The 25,812-nt window shown below is 35.6% G+C and overlaps 2 protein-coding genes across 7 annotated transcripts; one reads left to right on the top strand and one right to left on the bottom strand.

The window, feature by feature from the left end:
* Positions 1–1,271: 1,271 nt before the first annotated feature.
* LOC113694549 (uncharacterized) lies at positions 1,272–14,260 on the bottom strand. Of its 3 annotated transcripts, XM_027213383.2 has the most exons (15): positions 13,541–14,260; positions 12,670–12,807; positions 12,502–12,581; positions 12,254–12,337; positions 12,081–12,168; positions 11,820–11,965; positions 9,639–11,649; positions 8,506–8,816; positions 7,758–8,073; positions 7,507–7,662; positions 6,327–6,468; positions 5,912–5,988; positions 3,985–4,124; positions 2,370–2,478; positions 1,272–1,909 (listed from the first exon to the last, which is right to left on the bottom strand). In XM_027213383.2, exons 1-15 carry the CDS (start codon positions 13,739–13,741, stop codon positions 1,712–1,714), a joined length of 4,197 nt encoding a protein of 1,398 aa, XP_027069184.1. In that variant the 5' UTR covers positions 13,742–14,260; the 3' UTR covers positions 1,272–1,711. The 3 variants fall into 3 exon arrangements, 2 of the variants coding, with proteins under 2 accessions (XP_027069184.1, XP_071912970.1); XR_003449416.2 differs by lacking the exons at positions 1,272–1,909; positions 2,370–2,478 and having other exon boundaries at positions 3,986–4,124; positions 6,296–6,468; positions 13,541–14,161; XM_072056869.1 differs by lacking the exons at positions 1,272–1,909; positions 2,370–2,478; positions 5,912–5,988 and having other exon boundaries at positions 3,986–4,124; positions 13,541–14,161.
* A 1,373-nt stretch (positions 14,261–15,633) lies between these two features.
* LOC113694668 (uncharacterized) lies at positions 15,634–17,683 on the top strand. 4 transcript variants are annotated; one of them, XR_011817922.1, is made up of 3 exons: positions 15,634–16,286; positions 16,635–16,653; positions 17,138–17,683. XR_011817922.1 is itself a non-coding variant. In XM_027213522.2 (3 exons), exons 1-3 carry the CDS (start codon positions 16,166–16,168, stop codon positions 17,393–17,395), a joined length of 378 nt encoding a protein of 125 aa, XP_027069323.1. In that variant the 5' UTR covers positions 15,692–16,165; the 3' UTR covers positions 17,396–17,683. The 4 variants fall into 4 exon arrangements, 1 of the variants encoding a protein (XP_027069323.1); XR_011817920.1 differs by having other exon boundaries at positions 17,041–17,683; XR_011817921.1 differs by having other exon boundaries at positions 17,036–17,683.
* Positions 17,684–25,812: the final 8,129 nt, after the last annotated feature.

Genomic DNA, 25,812 nt, shown 5'->3' with positions numbered 1-25,812 from the left:
GGGCTGTCGCGGATATTATCATATCTGCGATTCGGGAATCGATATCATACAGGTCGTATCCGTTATGGTTATAACTCGGCCGATACCGATACGTATAGGTATCGGCCGATATTGCTAACCATGATCCTATGCATTGAGTCTGAAGATATTGTTCTTTCATGGATTTCATTTGGAACTAATCGTCCATGTTCGAAGTTCACAAAATCGAGTAGAAAGAATAACCACTTAAATGAGGGAGTAACCTAAAGTAAGGAAAAGGGAAAATAAAACTGTAGATTGTGCTTCAAAAAATTATGATGATTAATCCTCATCAACTACCAACAGCCGGCTTAAGGATAAAAATGAGTTAGATGGTGACCAGAAGAAATTTTTATACTTCAGATATGATTAAAAAAGGAGGGTAGTTGACAACATAGTTTTGTCTTTGGTTTTTTTGTTTGGCGGTTGACATCTGACAACATAGTTTCACTGTTTGCAGTTTGATTTATTCCCCCTTGTGTGAATCAAGTTTGCAGAAACTAATTGAACTCAAGACCTTCTTTCACTGTTTTATACATTAGGACAAAACCGAGGATGTCTTGTCCTGATGATAATCTTTTCAAAGGGATCTCCAACGATCCAACCGGCCTTCCTTTTTCTATGTTTGTGTCAGATTCCTTTTGTGGAACTTCATTTTGTCCCATTGAAAGTAGCACAGGAGAGACTAGAGAGAGAAAGGATTTGGACATTAATACTTTTTATTTCCTTGCAAATTAAGAAGTTTGCCGGCAATTATTATCCTTTTCTAACTAGTCAATTTCCAGCTATTACTACAATTGTTTAAGATCAAGTTGGCAAATTAAGATGGTGAATGTGTACATCTGTAAAACTTTGATAAATTAAATTGTCTTCTGAATTTAAACATTGGGACCAAAAGTACCCATGGCCCAAAACAAAGGACTGTTGCTCCTCGTTATGATATTGAAAGACAATTTTATTAGCATATGAAGAAGGCGGAAACTGGGAAAGTTGGAATCAAAGAGACACTCGTGGACATCACAAAGAGACTAGTTCTCATACACGTATTCAATCATGGGCATCTGTGCTTTCTTCAAAATATACAACTGGTAATTTACATCCAAGTGGAACATTTTCAGATATCATCACTCCAACTACATAGACAGACAATATTTAGCTGGAAAAAAACTTGTGCAAAATTTGGTCTACATTCAATTACATTGAGATTACTGCAAACAAAAGCCACAACCCATGAGTTGGAAAGCAACATTCACTACCTTTAACCACCATTTTATCTATTTACAATTAATCAACTATGCACAAGTGTGCAAGTTCTTTACAAACAAGTGATGCTACATTGATCTGGAAAAGAGAAAAGGAAGCACGAGAGCCGTTTTGGAAAAAAAATTCCTATGCATGTACCCTGCAAATTCAGTCCGTGAGGACGTTTCCCTAGATACTTCTTATTTTACTGTCGTCTTACCTATTCATCAAGCAAAACATCCGAGTCAAGGCCTAGGAAGAAGTATTTGACCATTGACAGTCCGCATTTCCTAAAAATAGGCATTTGACAACACCAACAAACCATTGCAACAATGTCGACAGAATTTGCACCGAGTATAAAAACCTCAAGTGGCCATTCAACGCTGCAACCAGCACTCATCCCTCCGTCAGCAACCTTTGCAAGAATACTTGTCCAGCACAACCTTAGGGATCAGTTTAGGGCATAATGAACTCTTTCAAGTAGTCGGACGACCTGATTAACGGTGATCCTTGGAGGTGATTGTTTTGTACTCAGCATTACTTTATTCAGTGAGGAGAGAGGTAATGCTAATACGGCTTCCTGTTGCATGCTAGTCAGTTCCAAGAACTGAGCCAGCATATCACCGTCGAGAATCTTCCGTGTCCCAACCTATTAACCATCTATTATTAAAATTTACTACGATATTTAACACCGAGGAAAATGAAAAATAAACAACATAGTTCACAACAATTGGATCACACCCACAGACCAAACATACACTCGCAAATCCTTGCAGTGAGTGTTATGAACAACCATAATTGTCCTCGAGAGCTTGTGACAAACAGATTGTCAATTTTAACATATTCACAAAAACCAAAGCAGAGTCAACTGTTTCGACAGACAACTATAAAACTGGTTAAGACAAAAATCATCAGTTTTCACATTTTGATTCCTAAAAGTTAAATATCTCCTTCCGCTGCATGCAGAACCAGCTATATCCCCATTATTTTGCAAAAATGGAAATCATAGAGTACTCACAAGAATATGGTAGAACTATCATACCAGATGTTAAATAAATAAATAATTTGAGAGACAGAGAGAGCGCGCGTTAACTAAGTGCTTCTCTTACCGAACTTTCACGGCCACGGAAGTCATTATGATCATTGCCTAGGATTGGCGCAGTCAACGGGTGAATCACAAGCCTAGCTTGTACAGCTTCTAAGAGCTCATATTCTCTCCTGAACCACCAGGCTAGCTTGTTCAGTAATAAAAACAGAGACTTTGTTCAACCAGAAAAAGTAAATATTAACATTTATAGAATCTCATCTTGAATTTACAACACATTGAGGATTAACATTTCTCAGCAAAGAATGTTCATTGAGTTATGCTGAAATCTTGTGTATTACCTTCATTCTCCAGCATGAACTGCTAGGGAGCACTACCATCACAAGCAGTTCACTAGAGAAGCTAGAGATAGTTACAACAAAACCACCTACATATATAGCATAAAAATGGATCTTCCACTTCCTATGTTGCTGCAAGTGAATAAATAAGATTTGGCTTCTTACATGGTGCCAGATAGGATAGGTTTTATACCAGAAAGGGTCTGGACATGTGAGAAGGGAATAAACAGAGAGGGCAGTCACTTGATATAATAAAAAGAAATACTATAATTTGTTTTCAGGACAAAAATGTCAGAGAAAGATATAGTAAATCCACTATCAATTGCCAAGTTCAGTGAGAAGAATCCTGTCAAGCTTCTGCTACTGCAATTTCAAACTTATTCCATCTTCAAAACACAATCATTTGAAAAACATTTAACAAGTATACTCATTTTCAGATCTGACATGGTTATTAAAAAACCCCTAATATAATCATTCTAATGCCCCATCAGATAACCTGCTTGTAGCCCTTTAAAGCATTATCTCATGTCAAAGTTCAGCAAAGGAAATTTTTTTAAGATCAGCATAATGCAGACGTCAAACAATCATGGAGCAAAATACATGACTGAAAACCTGGAATATCACTCAACAATAGCTATTCAATAAGCTACCTGAAAGCTATGCAGCAGACATGCATGCTATCACAAGCAAAGAAAATCGGAAGAAATTGCAGTGACCAAATGCTTGACAGTTTCAGTGGGAATCAACCAAGAAATTAAAGTACTTTATTCTTTATACTTTGAATTTCAAGCATGTCAGGCAAAAATTTTCAAGTTCATGGTTCCCCAATTAACAAAATTTTAGGGAACCAAATACAATGCAGCACTTAAGCAGTATCTACTGATAATTAACCAACACGACAAATAAAAAGAGTTTAAAAAAATGTTGTAAAAAATCCCAAGTTTCACTACAAGGAATTTGTATTAGAAAAAAGGTTAGTAAAATCGACAGATTTGATGATAGAAATTCCTTTTGTCAATAGGTGAATAGGTTGGGTGTTGGTGATGCTTAAAAGAGGATGGACAGAACTGGCACCAACACTAAGGCAAGGATCCAAGCACAAACTGCTGCAGAACCTTGAGGAATCAATGCTACACTATATAAGGAAAAGAGACAAGGGCAAGAAGAAACTGAGTGCTCAAGTATCTCTTCTCAATTTAATGTATTCAACAGCAAATGAAAGCTAAGTTCACAAACAAAAGACAGCAAACTTGTATTCTGATGTGGTAATGACAGTTCATCCCAATTCACATCCAAAAGAATACATGAAGCACGAATGAGGAAAAGGAATGGATTTAATACCTTGTGACAGGAATGAAGATCACAACACCCCCTAATAATGTACTGGCCATAATACTATTATGTGAGAGGTCAGAGATAGTATTAGCTACAGCATATCCCCTTAACACATCATCCGCTGGAAGTTTGTATGAGAATGATCCCTACAAGATAAAAGTAAAAGTGATAAGACAATATGTTTAAAAGGTAACAATGTCAATACCTTGTACAAAAGTTTACAACATATAGAGGTGAATAAAGCAAAGCCCAAATTGCAAAAACATTGTCTTATGGTGTAAGCCAACCAACCCCCAATTGTCTGGATGCCTAGATGCAGGAAGAGGATTACACAAACGACCTACAACAAGAAGCATCAACCCAAAACACCAATAAACAGCCATCAAAATGATTCAAACTGCCTGTTATCAACACATCCATCATCATCAGCCTTTTAGAAAGATGGCAGTATAGTTTCCCTGCCACCAACATGGATACAAAAGTTGTGGACTATTAAAGGTATTCCAACATTTGTTCCCAAAGTGACATGGTTATTGAGACAAGCATATTAAGGAAGCATTGAATAATCTTCACCCTTCCCTCTCCCCATACAGTTTGCAACACACACTGTTCAACTCTCGAAATGTTTGTATGCTTCAAAGACTATATCCCAACAAGTTCTTAAGGGTTATTCAAACCAAGGAAAATACATAGGAAGATACAATACATGTGTAGACACAACTAAATGAGGGTGGGTGAGTGGGGCCACTGCCCCCCGACTTCCAGAGAATCAAGTTTTCCCCCATATGATTTTGAAAATTTTCATTTATATCATTTATAAATTAAATGTTTATCACCCCCACAAAAAAACTCATATTACACAAATAAGTTTAGAAGCATACAGAAAATGCCCCCTCAAAATAAATGTTCCCGGGTCTGTCTATGAGTGCACACATACAGAGGCAGATATCAGATCAACTAGCAAGAAAACAATATGGAATAAACCTATATCAACTTTCTTGTTAGCAAGGATTTATGCCCTACCACAATTGACAACCTTAAAGATGAGAGGTTACGTTCAGTACCAAACTCAGCTTCACTCGTGTTTACAACATAAGATATCCCAACAAGTCAAGCATTGTTCTTGTCAAGAAACTCTTTTTTTTTTTTCTTTTGAAGCTTCTAGATTCTACTTCTTGGTTCAAGGTCCTCAAACTAACAGGAATCAAAATAGTAAATTCATTCCACCCGAATCCAAATGGGGCCAAAGGGCTGTGGTTACAAACAATACGCTTGGACGATACACTGTCCCATCATAAGTTTATTACAGAGAGTCCACTCCACCGTATCATTAATACATAACATACAATTTTCCTAGCAGTGGCCACAGAAAATTTTAGATGATATTTTCTGCTTTAGTTTACCATGCACAGCTGACATCTTCAACCATCGGAAAGACATTAAATATAACATGCAACATAAAACTGCCCAAACTGAACTTCATGGTTGCCTACTCACCATAACAGCCTAGTTGCAAGTGCATTGATATGGTAACAAATTATAATAAACACTTGTAGATCATGTTACTTTTGTAAGAATAACAGATTATCCACATCAACTCTCATCAACCCCTGGCAAGCCTCAGCACCTTTCTTTGGCTGCTATATCTGCTGCTCTTAACAAATTTAGCTTGTGAAGACAACTAATAACAAATTTCTAATTGGTATTAGCACTCCTATACCTTCAGCCAGTTCTCCCTTCTACCTGCAACAATTTACAGTCCAAGAACTTCCCCAGTGTATCAATTTGTTTCTACTAAACACACAGTAATCACTATAAAAGCAATTTCTAAATGTAACATTCTTCAGGACATGTCACTCTCTTTCCGAAATTTATTAAGCAAGACTTTTTTTTTTTTGGCATCCGCAAATTACTTGATTCGACATGAACTTACCTTCCTGATGCTCATGGCTATTTCACCCATATAATATGAGCAATTCAATGTTAAGTTGCATTCTGGACTTGCATTATCTGGAACATGAAGCAAGTACCACAGATTATTAAAACAATAAACCAGTGCAGAAGCAAAGAGGAAGAGAAACAATTACAGAAACAAAACATCTCATCTCAGGAAGTAACCACCAACTCCAGGAAAAACACATATATTTGCAAGAAAAAATATTATGAATACACAGAGTCAATTTTATGAATATTTGATGATTCAAAGACAAATAGAGGAGAAAAGGCTAGAGAATACTACAGAATCTTAGACAGTAAACAATGTCCATATCCTAGTAAAATCTACCACTAAGTAACCCAAATAATTACGTTGACCTACACCGCAGAAGCTCTCCAAGAGAAACCTTTACCCTCTAAATGGTCTGAAGAAGACAAGACTGCAATGCTCCCCTTCCGATCCGATACAACAGCAGTATCAACATCCATAAGAATACAATCAGCAACTAGCCTCTGAACTGGATCACAATAGACTTGTTCGAGTTTCCTTGCATCCTGCACCAAAAACAAATAGGTGGTGATCACCAGAAATAATTGGTTTACCATACCATGTCATAAAACAAAATTCATAATTCAATAGTAGTAAAATGGACAATATCTCTTGAGCATCAAAGCAAATATAAGCATGTGTCAAAGATATGACCATATATTAGAAAACAATGTAGAGGATTAAAAGAATCTCCAGCTTAGCCCTGCAGGAGCAACTCAATAAAAGTTCTCCTTTTGCAGACCAAATAGGCGAACATTGTCTACAAATTAGTGGAGGATTATTTTTCTTGGTTCTGCGAGTTTTCATCCATTTCCAGATAAAATTCCCGTCCTAAAAAACGCTAAATCAAGTATGTTAACCAAAATGTCATCTTCTAAACTTCTGGTCAAAGAACTTTTGCAAACTTAACATCCGTCACAATTCAGCTTACACTTGACATGGGAGACTTGTTTTTTTGTATTCAGAAGGATATGCTAGCTCTTGATTTGGTTCATCCTGATGAGTTTTTTCAGTCTTTTCTTTCTTCGCACTTTGACATGAGACCTCATGACCAAGTGATGCAATAGCAACATAGCAAGTGTTAAGGTCAAGGAAGCAACCTTTATGTAAGTACAAGATTTTGGTGCATTCTTCTTTAAAAAATTCTTCAATATGACACAAAAAACTCACTTCAAATGTTATATAAAGATTATATCGATGGAATATCAATAACAGCAATTCATCATTGATTTGTATCTAGGAAACTCTACATCATTGATTAGCATCTTGGAAATGGTATAGGATGGCCATCTTTACTTATTTCCAATTCCTAAATATAAGCAGTTTCCTGTCATTTGTTTTCATTTCAACATCTTAATTTGCCTATCTTTCAGAAGTAAACTGCAAAGCGCCTTGGAATTCGCGTAACAGGCTAGTAAGGTACCACAAAACACTCCGAAACTCTTGTTCAATGGAATTTATGGCTTAGCAAACATAAGCAAAACTTCGAAAAGAAGAGTACAATTACCAAGCTAGAAAAGCAGAACCAAATAGCAATCACTTACTTCATGATAGGAATAGAAGAGAATGCCATCACGGCAATCACCAACAGCAATTCTGGTAAAGTGTGCAGTTAACGTCATAATCACAAAGCGTGTTCTTCCTACAGCCAATCTCCGCACCCTTTGGAGGTTATCATTTGGAAAACTACAGACATAGAACTGCAGAAAAGGCCAGAAATCTCACCTTATGATCTGTAGAACAGTCACTTTTGACTTGTAACAAAGTAGATAGATAAAAGGATTATTTGACTTACAGAATTACCAGCAGAAGCCAAGAAATATCGATCAAGATATGGGCATACAGCAAGTACCATTCCAGGCCAAATGGTAGAATAAGTTAATCGTAAGTGCCATGCTTCAGATTCTTCCAGTTTGATACCATCAGAACTATCATCATCTGGGCTGCTACAAATACTACCACTAGAGAGCTGTTCAGCAGAGCACCCACCAATTTCACGAAATGGTGAACTTCGCTGAGAATATGAAAAGGTCCTTGAACTGAATGTAGCGGATCCAGTATCTGAATTTTGTGTGTGTTCAAGGCATAGGACTATCAGACGGCCACTTGTGCTGTTAAACATAGCTTCAGTTAACACCAGACATCATAAAAAACAAAAATAAATAAATAACAAATAAATAAAAACAAGGGGTAGCATTAATGCAGATCCATGTATCCATAATCTTAGGGGAAAAAACGTATTGGTGAGATATAGACTAAGACCAAGCTGATTATAATGCAAGCACCACAGCATCAACACATCAAAGCCACAAGGATTACAACGGTCAAGCCAGTTCATCGACAATAGACACTTAAATATTGTAGGAGACAAGTAAACCAATTAAAAGACATAAACAACCAAAAGAAAATTTCAAATATGTATCAGTACAGTGGTGATAACAAGTGTTTCAATTTCTAATAAAAATTCATAACAACAATAAACACTACACTGAATCACTGGAGAAGAAACCTAGAAGAAAATGTGAGCACAGATGATAGCTAACCTTTCAGCTTCACCACTAGGCATTATAGCAGGGCCAGCAGATAGGCTAGTTCCAACCACCAAAACATGTTCATGTCCAACCTTTACCAATTCCATGCATTTACCTGTCTCCCCAGGTTCAAACTTAAAGGATGACAATAATGACCCACTGAGAGGATCTACACAGCATACATCAGATGAATATGAATCATTTTGCAATTCAGTCCTCAAGACAAGTAATAATCTGCTTTCACTGTGGTATAAAACCTTCCTTGGTGTGCCTCCAAGATGAAACTTCTGCACATTAAGCCTCTTACTTGACACCATCTCCACCTAAAACATTTTAATCATATATCACCTCAGCAGAATAAAAAAGAAATGGCTACAAGTCTACTAACAATATCAAGCATCAATATCTTCTCTATTTCAACCGAAGTGTAATAGGTTCGGCGTAAAAATCAATAGAAAAACTACATGAGCAAGACATTTGTCCCCTTTCCCACGGAAAATGACAAAACAAAAAGAAAAGAATGAGATAAGAGATACCATTACTTTGCGAAATGGGAATTACAGAATTGTTGACATGAACATATTTCTCTATAGGGAAACCCAGAGCTGAAAAGAAAGCCTTCAAATTTCTCTCAATCAACTGTAAGCTCAGAAACTAGATATATCTTAGGTCGGGCATATGTTACTTGTATTACATAATTTAACACTGATCCAACCACAAGAAAGATACCCTTCCGCTAATCCACTACAAATACTCAGTGCCAGAGTCACTGAATCGGTAGTTGCCAATCCCTGGACTATTTAATGTACTTTATCTGCTGGGTTACATTACAGGCGGGCATTTTACCAGAGGTTTCAAATCTATGATTCCTGTTGAAGCATATACTCGGGGGTGGGTTATCGAGATCTTTCCGCAAGGCACAAACGAATAGAAACTGGGAAAATAGATTCACAAACATACTACAGAAACATTTAACATAGACCAGCAAAATAGAAAACCTCAAAGGACATAATACAGGACCAGAAGTATTCCTTTTGCAAATTATAGTATAGATTGTTGTAGTATAAAACCCCCAGAAAGAAAAAGTTACTAAGAGGATCATTAAGTATTTCTGATTAATAACGTAAATTCATAATATTCCTCACCAAATGAAGACTATTCTCTGCAACAAATAAAATTCCCCTAGGACATTCTCCTGAGCAAACTGGAGTGACATGTGTAGAAGGTTGAAAAGAGATGGATGTATATGACAAGCTGTGCCTTGCAGTCTGCAGTAACCATGGCCTATCGCTCAAAACAATTATGTCAGCATCAAGGTAATCGCTTAATGGAACCAGAAAAACAGGAGTAATGCCGATGCGGCGAACGGCAATAAGCTGAAGGTGAACAGGAAAGCTGTCTCTTGTCTTCTCCAAGAAACTGGAAAAGGACCTCAAGGACCCTCTGTTGCTTGGAGGAGTAGACATTGCTGAACCCAATGAATTTACCAAGCAGGAACCCATAACTGTGTAATCAGAGGGGGAGATAGCCGAATCAGGAGGCCATTCAAATCTAAGAAGCATACCATTCCTCAACCCTGAAAGAATGTAAAGCCGATCAACTAGTACAAGCCGTACATCTTGAGGAACACAGCCACTGATAATCGTTCCCATGGTGTTTGTTAAAGAGATGGTCCCTATAGCAAGAATTTGCAGACCCGTATCAGGGGAAAATGACAAAACCTCAACTGAAGGTTTGTGTGTGCCGATGATAATGGCATTATTGATGTCCACTCCAGACGGCAACCCAACAGCAGGGCTAGTATCTCTGAAGTTCATTTGGGATGGTAATGATCTGTGCTCTAGATGTCTTGAAGGTATTGAGATGCAGGACAACTCATTCTGCAGCCTCACTTGTTGCATTTGGATTATTTCATAACAATAAGTTGATAAGGACCTGATACCAAGAATAAACAAGACACAGGGACTAGAGGTTGCCACAGCTATCACATTATGCCCAACTGCTCCTAAGCTTATGCTCATATTATCAGGACCCCACGACGAACAACTTGGAGAAGACATGGGAACACCTTCAGATTGGGCTACATTAATAGGCACGCAGAGTCTGACCGCATTTTGGTGGATTTGCACCAGCAAACCATCAGCCACCAGACCACATGCCAGTGTGCAGACATCTGGTTGGAAACCAACTGAATCTGTCACATCAGAAAAGCTTACACCAACAGAAAGCACCCTGGTCTCCTCAACAAATGATAGCACTAGGAAAGAATGACACGTATCAGTAACATTCATTTTAAGTGCCCAAGTGCCAGTTATACCATGATAAATAGGGGCAGTTTTCAACAATTTGTCCACACTGATACCACTTCTGATAATCCGCAATGAACCCTCTGGTGCCATCCCACAACAGGCAAACATTTGGTCATGTTTCTCACCATGATAATCAACAACTGACATGTCCAAAATTGGTGCAATATTTTGAATTGGGCTTCTGTAATATAGCCCTCCATCTTCCAGCTTTAAAACCATTCCATCACCCATCTCAACAATTGCAGCCAAAAACCCACCCTCAACCCACAATAATGCCTTTGAAGGTAAACTTTTGTAAAGACCATCAGATAGATTTACTTTCAGGCCATGAGAATCAGAAGAAATTTCAATCATAAAAAGATCTCCAGAGTCTGCACTGAAAATCATCCTCGGATTGTCCACATTCCCTGGCTCCCAGCTCCAGGAGCAAATATAGTTAGAACCTGGCTTTATGCTAGTGTCAGCATCAATATCCATTGAATCACTCTTACGCATGTCACTCAGCTCCAGCAATGCAGAGGCTGCAACACTGTACATTCCTTCTTCATCAATAATATCGGGAATTCTAATTGTAGCAGTATCTTCCGCAAAATTCTGCTCTTCCACTGAAGCCGGTATAAAATCCAAGCTAGTTCTAAAAATTACAGAAGGGTTGTGAGCATCCCTAAAATCCATTAATAGTGCATCACCAGCCCTGAACAGAAAAGCTAATCCATAAGAATTAGGAACTTCAACTACGTGATGTGCTAGAGGTCCAGCTTCATCATAACGGAATATTACATGGACAGCCTGCTCCCTGAGATTCCACTCTAATAGAAGAAGTTCATTCCGATAATATGACATCCTCCTGCAGCAGCACAACCAAACCTTATCAGGATCTCAAATGCAAATGATTCAGATGATAGGAGTATTCCAGCAACCAAAAAAAGACCAAGGAACTGACAGGCGTAGGCACAGGCATTAAGTACTCAGAAATACAGTTCTCAATCTCTCTTGCAGATGTATTAATCATCCTACCTATTCAGAATAACTGCTAATAGAGGGCTGCGCTCCTTACTTTGTTGACGAAGATCTTTTGAGATAAAGCACATGCTCCATATAGTACCACAAACACTTGGAAAACCTTTGTCATTGCATTGATTTTCAGGGGGCAAAAAGATTTTCTAACAAAAGAAAAGAGTCATGAAAGAATTACACATCAGAAGCATCGATCACCATATCCAACCACATTCGACCAAATACAACTTTAGAATAGATTCCTGAATATAATTTTCTAACCTTATCGATGACATCACTGCCAGAAGAAAGTGACACTGAAAAAAGAGCCAATTTGTCCTCATATGCACTTGCAGCAATGAAACAACCACTGCACAGAAAAATAGTAAAAAAAAAATCACAAATTAAACTCCCAGAAAATCCAGTCTCAAGTCGAAATCAACACAAGAACTCACTTGGAATCAACAGCCAACATCCTTCCAATTTGATCCCTTCCATTTCCTGGGGACGAAAGTTGCACGTGCGTTAAGGGGAAAAACCTACAATAATAAGAAGTACAAAAGTAAGCCTTCTGTGGGAAGATAAAATGTGTTAAGTGAATGAAAGATAGTAAAATGAAGTACTAAAAAAAGTACGAGCATTTGAGCCTTCAGGAAGTACTAGAGCAAAAGCTACAGAAAGAATTCTTAAGCACAAAGACAACCTGTGCATTTCACTGCTAAAACTGAGAAAGGAAAGCTTCCCTGAATCAGAAATTACAACCAGAACGTCTTTCCCCCGAATCTGTAAAAGAACCAGAGGGAGACATAAAATTCCAAGATGAGGAAAGCAAAAAAAAAAATTCAATATGAAAATTTGATGAATTAATTACCTGAGGGTTTTGCGAATGGTGAAACCTCTCATTCCAAGGGAGGATAGCAAGATCTTTTATTGTGCCAAAAACAGGCTGCTCACAAACAGATTGCAATGCTCCATCGTCATCAATAATTACCAGCTCTACAGATGTTTCCTGAACCAAATGCCCATATTTGTGTTAAAACTCATGCATTGAAAAAGGAGTTTAGCTCAACCAACATGGTATACTCAGTTTTCAAATCAATGATATATGACTTCAGTTCAGTATTGAATTTCACTAATCTTCTTGCAAGCACGACGTTGGGGTCTAGAACCCCCACAAGGAATTAAAAAAACACACACACACACAAATTTCTCTTTCTTTTTTTTAAGTGTTTTTTAAGTGTAGAACCTAGTATATGGCCACTTATTGCTTTTTCATTATCTGCTCAACTACCGTTCCAACTGAAAGAGTCCTATCGTCCAACTAATGCTTCTCTTTGATTTTACATGATAAAGCTGTTCCAACAGCCCTAGTACATGACAGGGCTTTTACATTAGCCTTTCTAAATGTCTCGATTTGGCAATTCGCCCTAACACATATAGGCGCAAACCATCATATAGAATACACTTGAACTTAAAATAAATAAACAATACTAATAATAATAATAATAAATGAAATTTACTTGTCTGACACACAGAGTAATGTGATTTCTTGATGACAATGCAAAACATAAATGAATATCTAGCATTTGATTCAGTTTCTACAGCCTAAATGAAGCACCCTGGACGACTAGAGATGTGTACATAGAAAGCAGAGAATTTCCAACAAAGAAAAAAGTGGATGGAAGCAATCATCAAAAAAGTAAGAGCAATAACGATAGAGGGATAGGGAGCGGGGGCGGAACCTTGCCAAGGACGACGTCGTTGGAGAAAGGGGAGCGGATGTGGCCGCGGACAAGCTGAAGAACAACGCTGCTACGGAGCACAGACTTGGCGAGATAATAGGAGTGGTGAGAGGCAGAGGAGCGTAATTTAGAGTTGGCTCCAGGCCAGGACGACGACGACGAGGAAGACGGCGATGACGATTCTTCCTCCGTAACCGCCATGTTTGCTCCTCCAATTCGAAACTTCCCTTTTGATTTTTTTTTTTTTTTTTTTTTTGGGGTTACGAAACTTAGATTCAGTTTCTTCTCATTATGCGACAAGCTCGGTCATCAGTAGAATGTTCAACATCGCCATTAAAATTAAAAAGAAAAGGTGGGAAATGAAAAGGGGGGAATAGGGTTTTAGAAGAAGATGAAAGGAGAGGAAATGAGGATCATCAACTGACAGACAAAAAAGAAAAGGGAAGAAGGAGGAGTTGCAGGGGGAATATCAAGTAGCCAATTAATTGTTCCCATATGGATTAACTTAAGGAAGCACAGGTGTCCCACCTGACTTCACTGATTGATCCAGCTGATGTACTTTTTTTAGTACTATTACTGCTACTACCACTGTAACAACAAGTGATGAATCCAGATGATGATGATGATGAGGGATCAAGGTTAAGGACTGAAAAGGGCTGGCAGGGCCTGTATTCTTGATTCATGTTCAACCAGACTCCTCCTTTTCTCTTTCTTGATTCTTCCAAATTGTAAAATATTGCATCAACCAACCCAAAAAAAATAAATAAATATAAGAAAGAGTATGTAAGATTAAACAGAGAATGTATATAAATACAATGGAGGATAATAATTGTTAGATAAATTTTAGATATATTAACGAGTAGTCAATGGACACCCGTTACAAAACTTAGAAAGTAAATACTTATAAAAATAACAATAGTAATTCCCTCCGGGTTTTTTTTTTAATGGGATAATTTTAAAAACCTCCCCTGAGGTTTTTTTAATAATTTTATTATGTTTCTTGAGAATTTTGAAATTACACCTACCTTCCTTATCTAATTAAAATGACAATATTAACCTTATTATTTTAATAAAACTCCCTTGTTATAATGTTATGTATGGATATAGAAAAAATGGAATTTATAATTACTTTTTCTTTTCCTTTTCTCTTCTAATTCCTTCTTTTTCTTACCTACTAGATAAGAGAACAACTCAATTTCTCCCTTGAATGCCAAGTGTCAATATATTGTTAGAGGAAGGAGTTAGGAAGGAGTTTGTTTTCTGATTTTTGAGATTTAAAGAGTGAGAAATGCCTATTTGAGCCTTGGTCTTGAAATTAAAGGTCTTAATAGTTCCTTACTATTTAGGGGCTAATTGGTAACAATGGTTTAATTATTTTTATTTGTTCATTTTGTTTTGTTTTTAATTGGTTTGAAGGTCAATTGAATTCCTTTATGAAAACTACCTCATTAAATAGTTGCTAACTATTTAGGGTTATTTTTGTATATTTGAAAATATATCTTTTATAATTTTCTGGTCAGATGTAAATAATTGTAGACTATTTGGACCTTTTTATCACATGGGTTGTTTTGAATTACATTATATAATACATTATATAATTATTTTCATTTGTTCCTTCTGATTGGTTTTTAATTGATTTGAAAGGTTAATTAAATATTTTTATCAAAACTAGCTCATTAAATAGTTGCTAACTATTTAGTGTTATTTTTGTATATTTGAAAATATCTCTTTTATAATTTTCTGGTCAAATGCAAATAATTGTAGACTATTTGTGGGTTTTTTTATCACATGGGTTGTTTTGAATTACATTATGGGTTGTTTTGAATTACATTATATAATTATTTTTATTTGTTCCTTTTGATTGGTTTGAAAGGTCAATTGAATCTTTTTATGAAAACTAGCTCATTAAATAGTTGCTAACTATTTAGTGTTATTTTTGTATATTTGAAAATATCTCTTTGATAATTTTCTGGTCAAATGCAATAATTGTAGACTATTTGTGGATTTTTTTATCACATGGGCTGTTTTGAATTACATTATATTATTAATTATATAATTATACAAATTAATGCAGTCATACCCGTTAGAAGTAATGTTCCTGCCTGTTAGCATGATTAGTATGACTGATGACTCATGATGTAAGTTAGTCAACAGTAGCTTAATGGTCTTATTAGTCATCGAGCTTCCTTCTTCTTCATTTACCAGAATTTCCTTCCCCCTTTTGCCCTTTCCCTTTTTTCCCGTCGAATAGCCTCTTTCTTTCTCTCAAATAGCCGCTTTCTTCCCGTCGAATCAGCCTGCAAAATTTTCAGTTTTCTACCAATTCCTTCAACAACCAATTGTCCTTCCTTTTGATTGCAACCCACAAAATCCTCCACACGCACGTGAATTTTTGTCCTGCCCCAAAAATTAGGTCAGTAAAATTTTTTCCCCCCAAATCTAGAAGCCTGCAAAATCTTCAATTTTCTGTCAATTCCTCGAGCAACTAATTGTACTTCCACGAACTAATTGTACTTCCTTTCGATTACCTCTCAAAAAATCATCCACATTCGCGTGAATTCTTCTTTTTCCCCAAAAAACAGCTCACTCAAATCTCTTTTTCCCCAAAATCATCTCATTTTAGGGATGGCTGTTCTATCGCCTTATCATCTATGCTATAGCTTTCAGAACTTACTATTTCCAGCTCTATATATACCTCTGTTTCCCAGTTTTGCCGGTATTCAGCAGACGAGCGAAGAAAATCTAGGTAATTCATATTCTCTTTCCTTCTATTTCGAGTTGCAATTTTTTAGTTTTAGTTTGATGACTGAGTTGCAAATTTTAGTTTGAGCAACTAATTTTAGTTTCTGTCAATTTTTCAGTCAGCATATTAAGTTGCAATTTTTTAGTTTGATGAATGTTCTTACCTTCTGTTTATTTATTATTTATATTTATTGCCATGTTCTTACCTTCCGTTAATTAAAGACTGCCATGTGTTTGATATTATAAATAAAAGAATAATTATGATGCTATTTTTTCGATTAGCTTACGTTTACTTTTTTTTCTCTGTTTTTATATTATTTTCAAATGCTGCCGGACTTTTGCCAACATTCAGGCGAGCAAAGAAAATATAGGTATGTTTCTATTTTATCACCTTCTATTTTGAACTGCAAGTTTTTTTTCACTGTTGTTGCCTCTGTTTATTGCTTTCTCTTAATTAAGGAATGCGATGTGTTTGATGTTATGCTATGATAGTTTACTTTTCCCTCTGTTTTTTATTTCAAATGTTGCATGATGCTGTTAGCTGCTTATCTATTCAATAATTACATCATTTAGTATCATTGTCCTTTGGCTTATTAAGGTTGTCATTTTATATATATTACTTAGTTTTAGCTATTCTAGGATGCTTTGATTCTGTCATTTTGTGTGCCTTTGGATTAGCATTTTGCTTTGTTTATAGTAAAATTAGATTTTGATTTTTTGTGTTTCAAAATGAAAAAAAAAAAAAAAATTTAGTACAGGTTTTAGATTGATAGATGAAATGTTTGACGATTCCCCTGATCTAAGAATGTTGGAAAGAAACAAAAAGACAGACTTAAATATGCTGACTTAAATAAGCTTCAATTGTTCACACCAAGCACAAAGTTGGTACTTGAAGAAATTGCTGGAGCCAGTTCTTACAAAGACAGCCAGACATCTGCAACCAGTGGAGCAAAACGAAGCCTTGAGTTTCCAGAAGATTTACCAGCAGACACACATGCTAAACATCCAACAAAGGCTCCTGAAGAGTTTGCCAAAGAACCTGCAAAACTGTATGGTCCACCTGCAAATATCAAAGACAGTCCAACCAAGAAAGCTAAAGCAAAGGAAGACTAATATGGCCTATTTCTGTACTTTTGTTAAATCTTTTATTCATTGCCTTTCCTCCATTGCTTAGACAATATCTTTTGAATTATATTATGATCCATTATTCTTTTGACTTAAAAAGTAATGGATTGTAATATACTTAGTAATAGTTTAACCATCAATGCTGTACTTCATTAGGCAATGAAGCTTATTTAAGCCTCCTAATATGTAACTGTGGCTGGCATCCAAGTATCTATTCTACTAAGACATGAATGATTGAGTTTATGTAATGCATTATTGTGATTTGCATAGTATTTATCTCTTGAGCCTATATATACATGATGATGTTTTAGGAAATTATCCTCATTGTTACGGATTAAGCTGTTCATACCAGTGGGTAGGCCGCTGCATAGCGCGGCCAGAACCATGCTAGTTTTATATATTTTAAGCTATAAGTACTAACTCTAGTCGCTATCATTACCAGATGTTGAAGTAGTGATCTTTTTCTTTTGACAACTTTGAATGTGATCCAATGTTTTTGTTAATCTATTTTTTTCTTTGTATCAAAAGCAACAATAACTTAGAAAGAAAATGTTCAAGACTACTGCTAAACTATGATAATTCCAACAAATCGGAATTTCACAAACTCTAAAAGAATCATAACATTATTATTTTCTTGTCTAATTTAGAATGAATATGTTTCACAAGTAAAGCACCATGTATGATAGCACATCATGGTGATAAAACTATTGTAATAATTGCTTATTAAATAATAAATATATAGTTACTGAAAACTTGATCTTTTTATCATATTTTGCTATATATTTTACAATTGCATAGGAAATTAATATAAACTTTGTAAACTGAGGGCATTTAGGGTGTTCGTTTATTGTAAACCTTAAATGTACAGGAACCAAGGGAAGAATGAGGTGCAGCGGCTGGCCGAAAACAACGTGAATCAAGGGTCGAAGTAGGAGATCAGGTAGCAATGCAATCCAGGAAATGATTAATATTTTAGCACGATTAGTAGAACAGCAGAGTCAAGCCCCTGTTAACCAGTCTAGAGACCCTGAAATATGAGAAGATATGGCCCTAGAGCGCTTTAAGAAATTCCTCCGGGCGGTCCCGACAATCTCACACCACTGGTCCCTTTTTTATTATATGTCTAAAACTTGTCAAGTTACGTATATTACAAAGCCTCATGCAGATCGCCCAAGTAGTTGAAATGTCATGACACTAGTTACATGTTACAATCAACACGATTGGACTCTCTGTTTCATGGAAATGCTTATAAAGTGCTGTTCTACTAATTATTGTTGGAAGGCAACAAATAACTTTTGCTTCCAAAACATATAAATCCGGAAAACATTTTTTCATTTTTTTAATTTACAAAACAAACAAGTTTTTTCAAGGTTCAAGTTGTTACTACAAGTTTTGGGAAATAGTCTAGCAGCGGTAAATTATATATTGGTCTCATCATTTGTTTCATAAACTACTATAAGTAATTTGCATCTTTAAGGAATTGACAGAAGATACGAGTTAAATCACTCTCAGGGTCTGTTTGGTTGGAAGTAAAATGTTTTCCTTGGGAAAATATTTTCCGTGGAAGTAATTTTCCATGAAAATCATTTCCCTTTCATCATTTTCAGGTGTTTGGTTAGCTTATTGAAAATATTTTCTTACTTCATTTTTCTGGTGTTTGTTTAACTTTTGAAATATTTTCACTTTTATCTCTATCTTTACTTTTTACACATTATAACTACATACTTCTTTCCATGCAAAATAAGAAAATTTATCTCATTGTTTAACTTTAAAAAATCTTGGAGAAATGTATATATGAATAAAAAATATCTCCTTAAGCAATAAACAAATTGCTGGCCATTTAGTGTCAAAAATCAATCATACGCAATGCTTATTGTGACATATATCTTGCACTCTCACTGCTGAAAGTTTCTCTAGAAAAGAATGTTCCTATTATACATAATTAATTACTAGCATAGGATGAGCAGAATGAGGTTTTTTTTTTTTTTTGAATATACTAGGGGGAGGGTTGGGTTGGGTTGGGTGGTACGGGAGAGGGAGTGTAAGGAAGAGGTCTTGGGTTCGAATCCTCCTGTTTACACTAAAAAAAAAAAGAACATACTACAGATGTTTTCAGTAAGTTTGGAACATACTACAGGCGGGATGCATGCATTTCGGAAAACAACTTCAGTAAGTTTGGAAGGGAAGTTGTTTTCCATAAGATGAGTGAAAATATTTTACATAGGAAAATGTTTTCAGTAACTTTTGTGCAACCAAACACGGGAAATTAGGAAAATATTTTCCTGGAAAACATTTTCACCCGAAACAAACGGACCCTCAATGAGTAATATTTTCCATTTCATTTAGAAGAGACGATACACTACAAATTATAAAACTTCCCCTATGTGTTTATCTAGCATGACCTTATAAAATTCCTTCCAATTACAATCTCAGGCTTCCTCCATTTTGTTATGTTTTGGTCAGAACTTTGAAGTCCAGATGCTTTAGTTTGCAATGTTTAATATCAGGATCATTAATGTTTAGGCACAAAGGAAAATCCGGGTTGGGTCAAAGAGCCTTGGTGGAGATTTCTAATATTTGAATTTTGTATGAATTGAATTATTTGCTAGATAAACCGCATAAAAAAAAATACATAGGTTTGTAGATGAGCAGTATATATTATTATACACAGGAAAATCGTTCAAATATCTTTCACATTTTGTCAAATAAATTTTTTTATTATTCAAAAAAATTTTTTGTCAAATGTTAATAATCTACACCTACACATACGGGGACAGACCCATTGAGAATCGGAGAGGACTAAACCACCTCTGCACCAGATAGGACATCCATTAGATTTGGAAAAGCCACATAGTGTTGTAATTGATGGGAGTCAAGTTTCGAAATCTTGACCTCCCACCTCACAAAGATCTTAAGTGCCTTTGTGATGGCCAATAACTCAAGGAGTTGTTGGTTTTATCATTCATTTTTAAAATTGTAACTTTATATCCCTTAAATAATCAAATCGATAAATTTTGATTCCAATCTAAATTGTCAATCACTTTTTACCTTGAATTCATCATGTGACCTCACATGGTCATTTTTTTAGGAACAAAAAGATTAAATTTAATTTGTAATTAAATAAATGACGCAAACCACATTCATTTTTTGCCACTAAAAAAAAGAATACAACCCAAACCATATTCATTTTTTTGTAAAAAAAAAAAGGGATTTGACCCGGTTCATATTCATTTTTATCACTAAAAATATGGGATCTGACATTTTTTATATATATAAAAAAATGACTGCATGTGAATCACGTGATGATTTTAGGCTACAAAGTGGTAAAAAACATTGGTTGGAATCAAATTTTGCTATCTTGAATGTATAAGAGACGTAAAATTAACATTTTAAAAGTGAAAGATGAAAAATTAATATAACAAAAAAGTAAGAAACATTTTAAATGATTTTCCCTTTCATGTATGCATTTACATGTTTAGTTTCTATATTTATTGTTTTAGCTTTCACAGTTCAATTAATACAATTTTCCTTTTAAGGATGCGAGGCACTTTCATGATCTGTAACGTGAGAACTGTTCTTTTGGGCCCAATCACTTGATCCACCAGCGGCATCTCGCGCCCGTCGCTCGGCCGGGCCGGGGGGGTTGGGGAGATTACGAGAAACAAATAACTAGCATATTTTTGGGCCTATCGCTATGGTGACTGCCGGACTATGCAAGATCGATTGAAGTCTGTGAAATGATTGACCCAAATTGAACTATATTGAGCTTGTCCAAACTGAGTCTCTTTCTGCATTCTGTAATGACACTAGCAACAAGAAATCGGATCCCTTCACAGCCCTTTTTGGGCTTTGTTTTTGGATTCATTCCAACCATTCCACTTTTTTTTTTTTTTTTTAGTATAGCATTTTATAAATGGTCCTATACCAAGGGGTGTGGGAAGGGGATGGGGATGAACCTAATTAACCTATTAAGAAGTTGGAGAGAACTGAACCATCTCCGGAAGGAAAGCTTGGATTCATTCCGACCATTCCACTTTTTTTTTTTATAGCATTTTATAAATGGTCCTATACGAAGGGGTGTGAGAACGGGATGGGGATGAACCCAATTAACCTATTAAGAAGTTGGAAAGAACTGAACCATCTTCGGAAGGAAAGCTTGGATTCATTCCTACCATTACACATTCTAAAGTCCTCTGTAAACAATATAATATTATAGAAATAGTCCTCAAGACTCAATTTAGCTATTAAAGGACGTTAGTCAAGTAATCATTAGATTTTTTTTTTTTATTCAGCTCAAATCCTGTTCTTTCTCCCTGCTTCCTCTTTGTAAATTTAGAGTTTTCCGTTGGACCTATACATATATATATAGACACACACATGTACATCACAGAAATATTCCACGGTAATAATTATTCCTCCTTTCACTTCAAAGAATGGGCATGAAGAATTTTATTTCTTTAGCGTTTCTACTAATTTCCATGCACGGCCAATTTAGTTATCAAGGATTGTCTAGTGGCTCAAACGTGCATGGTATCAAAAGGGCAATAACATTAATGGATAGAGCACTCTCATATATATCCATCCTAATAATTCCTTGTATTGCCAATTAATCCCATCAATATTTTTAATATCATGGTTTACAACATATATTTAGCTTGTACATTTAAACATGCATGATAAGAATGGCATTTATCAAAGCTAACTCACAAACTCGAAATCTTGAGCTGATGATGAATGGATATAGTTACTGGATAAGTCACTCAAATCGGTCCAACCATATTTTTTCCATATTTTCTCCAAGTCATGAAGCTTGCTTGGTTCACATGACTTGCTTCTCGTCCAAGTTCCAGCGGGTAACTATATAGAGGACCACGGCACGTAACGGTTGTAATCGTTCTTGGCGATTTTTTTCATTTTGCACACCGTATAATTTTATTTACACATCGCGTAACTTTGTTTGCACAACGTGTAACTTTAGAATAAAATTTTATGAACTCCACATACATTGTAAAAATCAAGATACAAGACATGATCTGAACCATATAATTTTTTGTGACCAAATCCTGGCCATAAACTATGCAGGACGATCGTTCTGATGACTGTCCCTGCCCCTTATCCCTGTATAGACCTCTGTTTTCAAACTCGGACCGGACCGGCCGGTCGAACCGGGAACCGGCCAGGTAGCCGGTCCGAGTCACATTAAAAAACCGAAAATTTAAAATCCGGTCAAAAACCGGGTTTGACCGGGAAAAAACCGATTTTTCCGGTTCAACAGTAATTTTTTTAAAAAAAATTCAAACTTTTTAATATTATGTTTTGACCCCCTAAATTGTTAAAACTTATTGATATACCTCAAATATTTGATACTTTATAAATATTGTCCTAAAATTTGATGTTATTTTTCAATTAAATTCATAATTTTAATTCTAAACTTGTTAATATTTATTAAATAATATAAATTGCTACTTGATTGTTCTAATTTCTTTGTATTTTCTTGTTAAATATATTTGAAACATCAAATATATATGGATATACCTTTATTAATATCAATATATTATTAGATATTATATATATAATATTTTAATTTTTAAATAATTTTTATTTATGACGTCATCCGGTTCGACCCCTATCGACCCCCGGTCGAATCCATTGACCCCTGATCCCTGACCTCGGCCAAGTCGCTATCCGGTCCGGTTCTGAAAACATTGGTATAGACGTTCTTAATTCGAAGTCAAAAGTTTATGATTAGATGGCAGAAGTTGTTCAAGAGTTACTACTACTATTTGTCTAGCTAGCTAGCAGTCTGATCGGAGGAAACTGTATCATCGAGCTCTTTAGATTTCTGCGTTTGGTGAATCCAATCCAAAAAGTCAATAGTTGGAATGCCAACCGACTTGGGCAGCTTGGGGGAATGGGCATGAAGAGGGAAGAGTAATGACTATACAGCGCAGCTACCAGAGCAGATAGGATGGGACTATAAAAAGTGAATATTGCAGCAGCAGCCGACTGTATATGTCGGTGCTTTCTGCTAGTTACTACTACTACAAAAGCGCGTTTGAGGTGTCCGTCGGTTTCATCCGTCGTAGTTTTAATTAATGATGATAATAATAATGGAGTACTCCATCTCCATGCATGGAATAACGCAGCTGTCCCCCGTACACGAAATCCTACTTGAACTTGAAACACTTACTGCTCTCTTATTATTTTATCGACGTATCTATTATTCTTCTCCGGCCGGATCACGCCATAGATAGATTAATGTTAAGCAGCTAAGGATATATATATATATATATATATATATAACCACTAGTATTTGGGTTGCCGGTCATCACTAATGCATTTGGTAAAATAGGAGATAAGGGTTCAAACTTTTTATCTCTCACCAATTTATCACATTAAAATAGCTCTGTTCAAAAAATTCAGACAGGTGCGTAATATACCTAGGGATGGCATATACCCCCGCCCCGCCACCCGCAAAAAAATTATATATATAATATGTAATTTAATTAGTTATAAACTTATGATAATGATATTTTATTAGTTAGATGTATTATATAATGTATATTAGTGTATGTAATATAATTGATATTATCAATTATACGAATAATTAGATATGTCTACTAATAGAATTTATTAATTAGTTATACTAAATTTACTAATACATTTATACTAAATTTTTAATTACACTTAATAGAATAACATTTTTTTCTAAAAAAAAAAAGCACAAACACAATAATGAATTAGTGATTGTATTTGTACCAAAAGTGAAAACTTAACTATTTTAGTTGTATTTATTTCATCATGTTGGATTGTATTCAAATAACTTTTGTTTGATTGTTTTTATGAGTTTCAATTGTAAAATTAAAATGAATAATAACTTGATGATGTGTTGATATTTTAGTACTTGATTATTTATTAAAATTTAACTATAATAAAATTTTATTAACCCCGCGGGGAAAATTTTATTAACCCCGCGGGGGAAGCGGGGCGGGACGGGGGGAGTGGGAGGCGGGGGACGGGGCGGGGGCGGGGGCGGGGGATGGGTGAGGGGGCCCCCGCCCCGTTGCCATCCCTAAGTATACCCTTTGGTCTAGTAGTGGTTCAGTTCCTTTCGAATTACCCAGAAACCTCTTCTGGGGCGGGACGGGGGGAGTGGGAGGTGGGGGACGGGGCGGGGGCGGGGGCGGGGGATGGATGAGGGGGCCCCCGCCCCGTTGCCATCCCTAAGTATACCCTTTGGTCTAGTAGTGGTTCAGTTCCTTTCGAATTACCCTGAAACCTCTTCTGGTCCTCTTCTCTCCCTAATGTAGGATAATTTTTCGTATCGATAATATACTTCAATTTCAAATGGTATATATATATATATATATATATATATATACACACCTTCTAGCTTAGATTTCTCCGTGGCCAACGGCCATCAGGCCGTGACAATATCATCTATCAACTCAACTTTTGCCTCGTCTATTTTCAGCTTTACTCGCATCCTTCTACGCAGAGTACTGTAAAGTACTGAAAATCTGGAATTGCAGAATGATATTAATTGAAGAATGGTTTGGCAACTCGGGTAGATAGATAGTAGATACGATATACAGCAAACATTTGAATGCTTATGTGTGCTTGTTTAACCTAATTTTACACTGCTATTAAATTAGCTAGTCAATATAGTTACTGATATTATCAAGAAAATTAAATGGACAGTACTAGTAGTGCTTCTTAGGCTCTATTTGATAACTTAATTCAACACTTAAATTTAATAGATTCATATCTTAATATATTCAAGTAGTTTGATAACAAAAAATTGAATAACTGAATTAATTAAATAGCACTGAATTTCCTAGACAGAACTTGTTCCCAAAATTCAGTGATAAGCTATTCATTTATCACTGAATGTGATATGCACTTAAATGTATTAGATTTAACGCTTAAAAATTTAAAAATTTAATATATTCAGATTTCAATTTTATCGAAGGTATACTTAATTTGAAATCAACTTGTCTTGTTTTGCATGTAAGCGTAGTGCATGTATTCCGCGTTAAGAGTTTCTACGTGCAACCTGCTGCTACTTGTCCATTTTTTGTTTGGTAATTGATGAGTTTGCCTGTAGTATGTATAAGTGAACAAGTATCGAGAGTTCCCCCCAAAGTATATCAGAATCACATCTGCATCTGGTTATTCCAATTGCAAGATTTATTAACTTTGATACAAAGTACTAATAAATTATTCATGTATAAAAGAGATTGCTATATATATATATATATATATATATATATGGGTCTTGAATCAAGAACGAGTATGAATAGGTGTACAATCATGTTGATGAATAAATCTACCATATCAAAGAATACCTATTATTTATTATTTTAAGTATTGAACTATTTAATGAATATTATCATAATGTAATA

The sequence above is a fragment of the Coffea arabica genome, chromosome 7c, assembly GCF_036785885.1.
Source record: "Coffea arabica cultivar ET-39 chromosome 7c, Coffea Arabica ET-39 HiFi, whole genome shotgun sequence".
NCBI lineage: Eukaryota > Viridiplantae > Streptophyta > Magnoliopsida > Gentianales > Rubiaceae > Coffea > Coffea arabica.
Note: the sequence above shows the minus strand (reverse complement) of the source record. Positions and strands in the feature narration are given on the sequence as shown.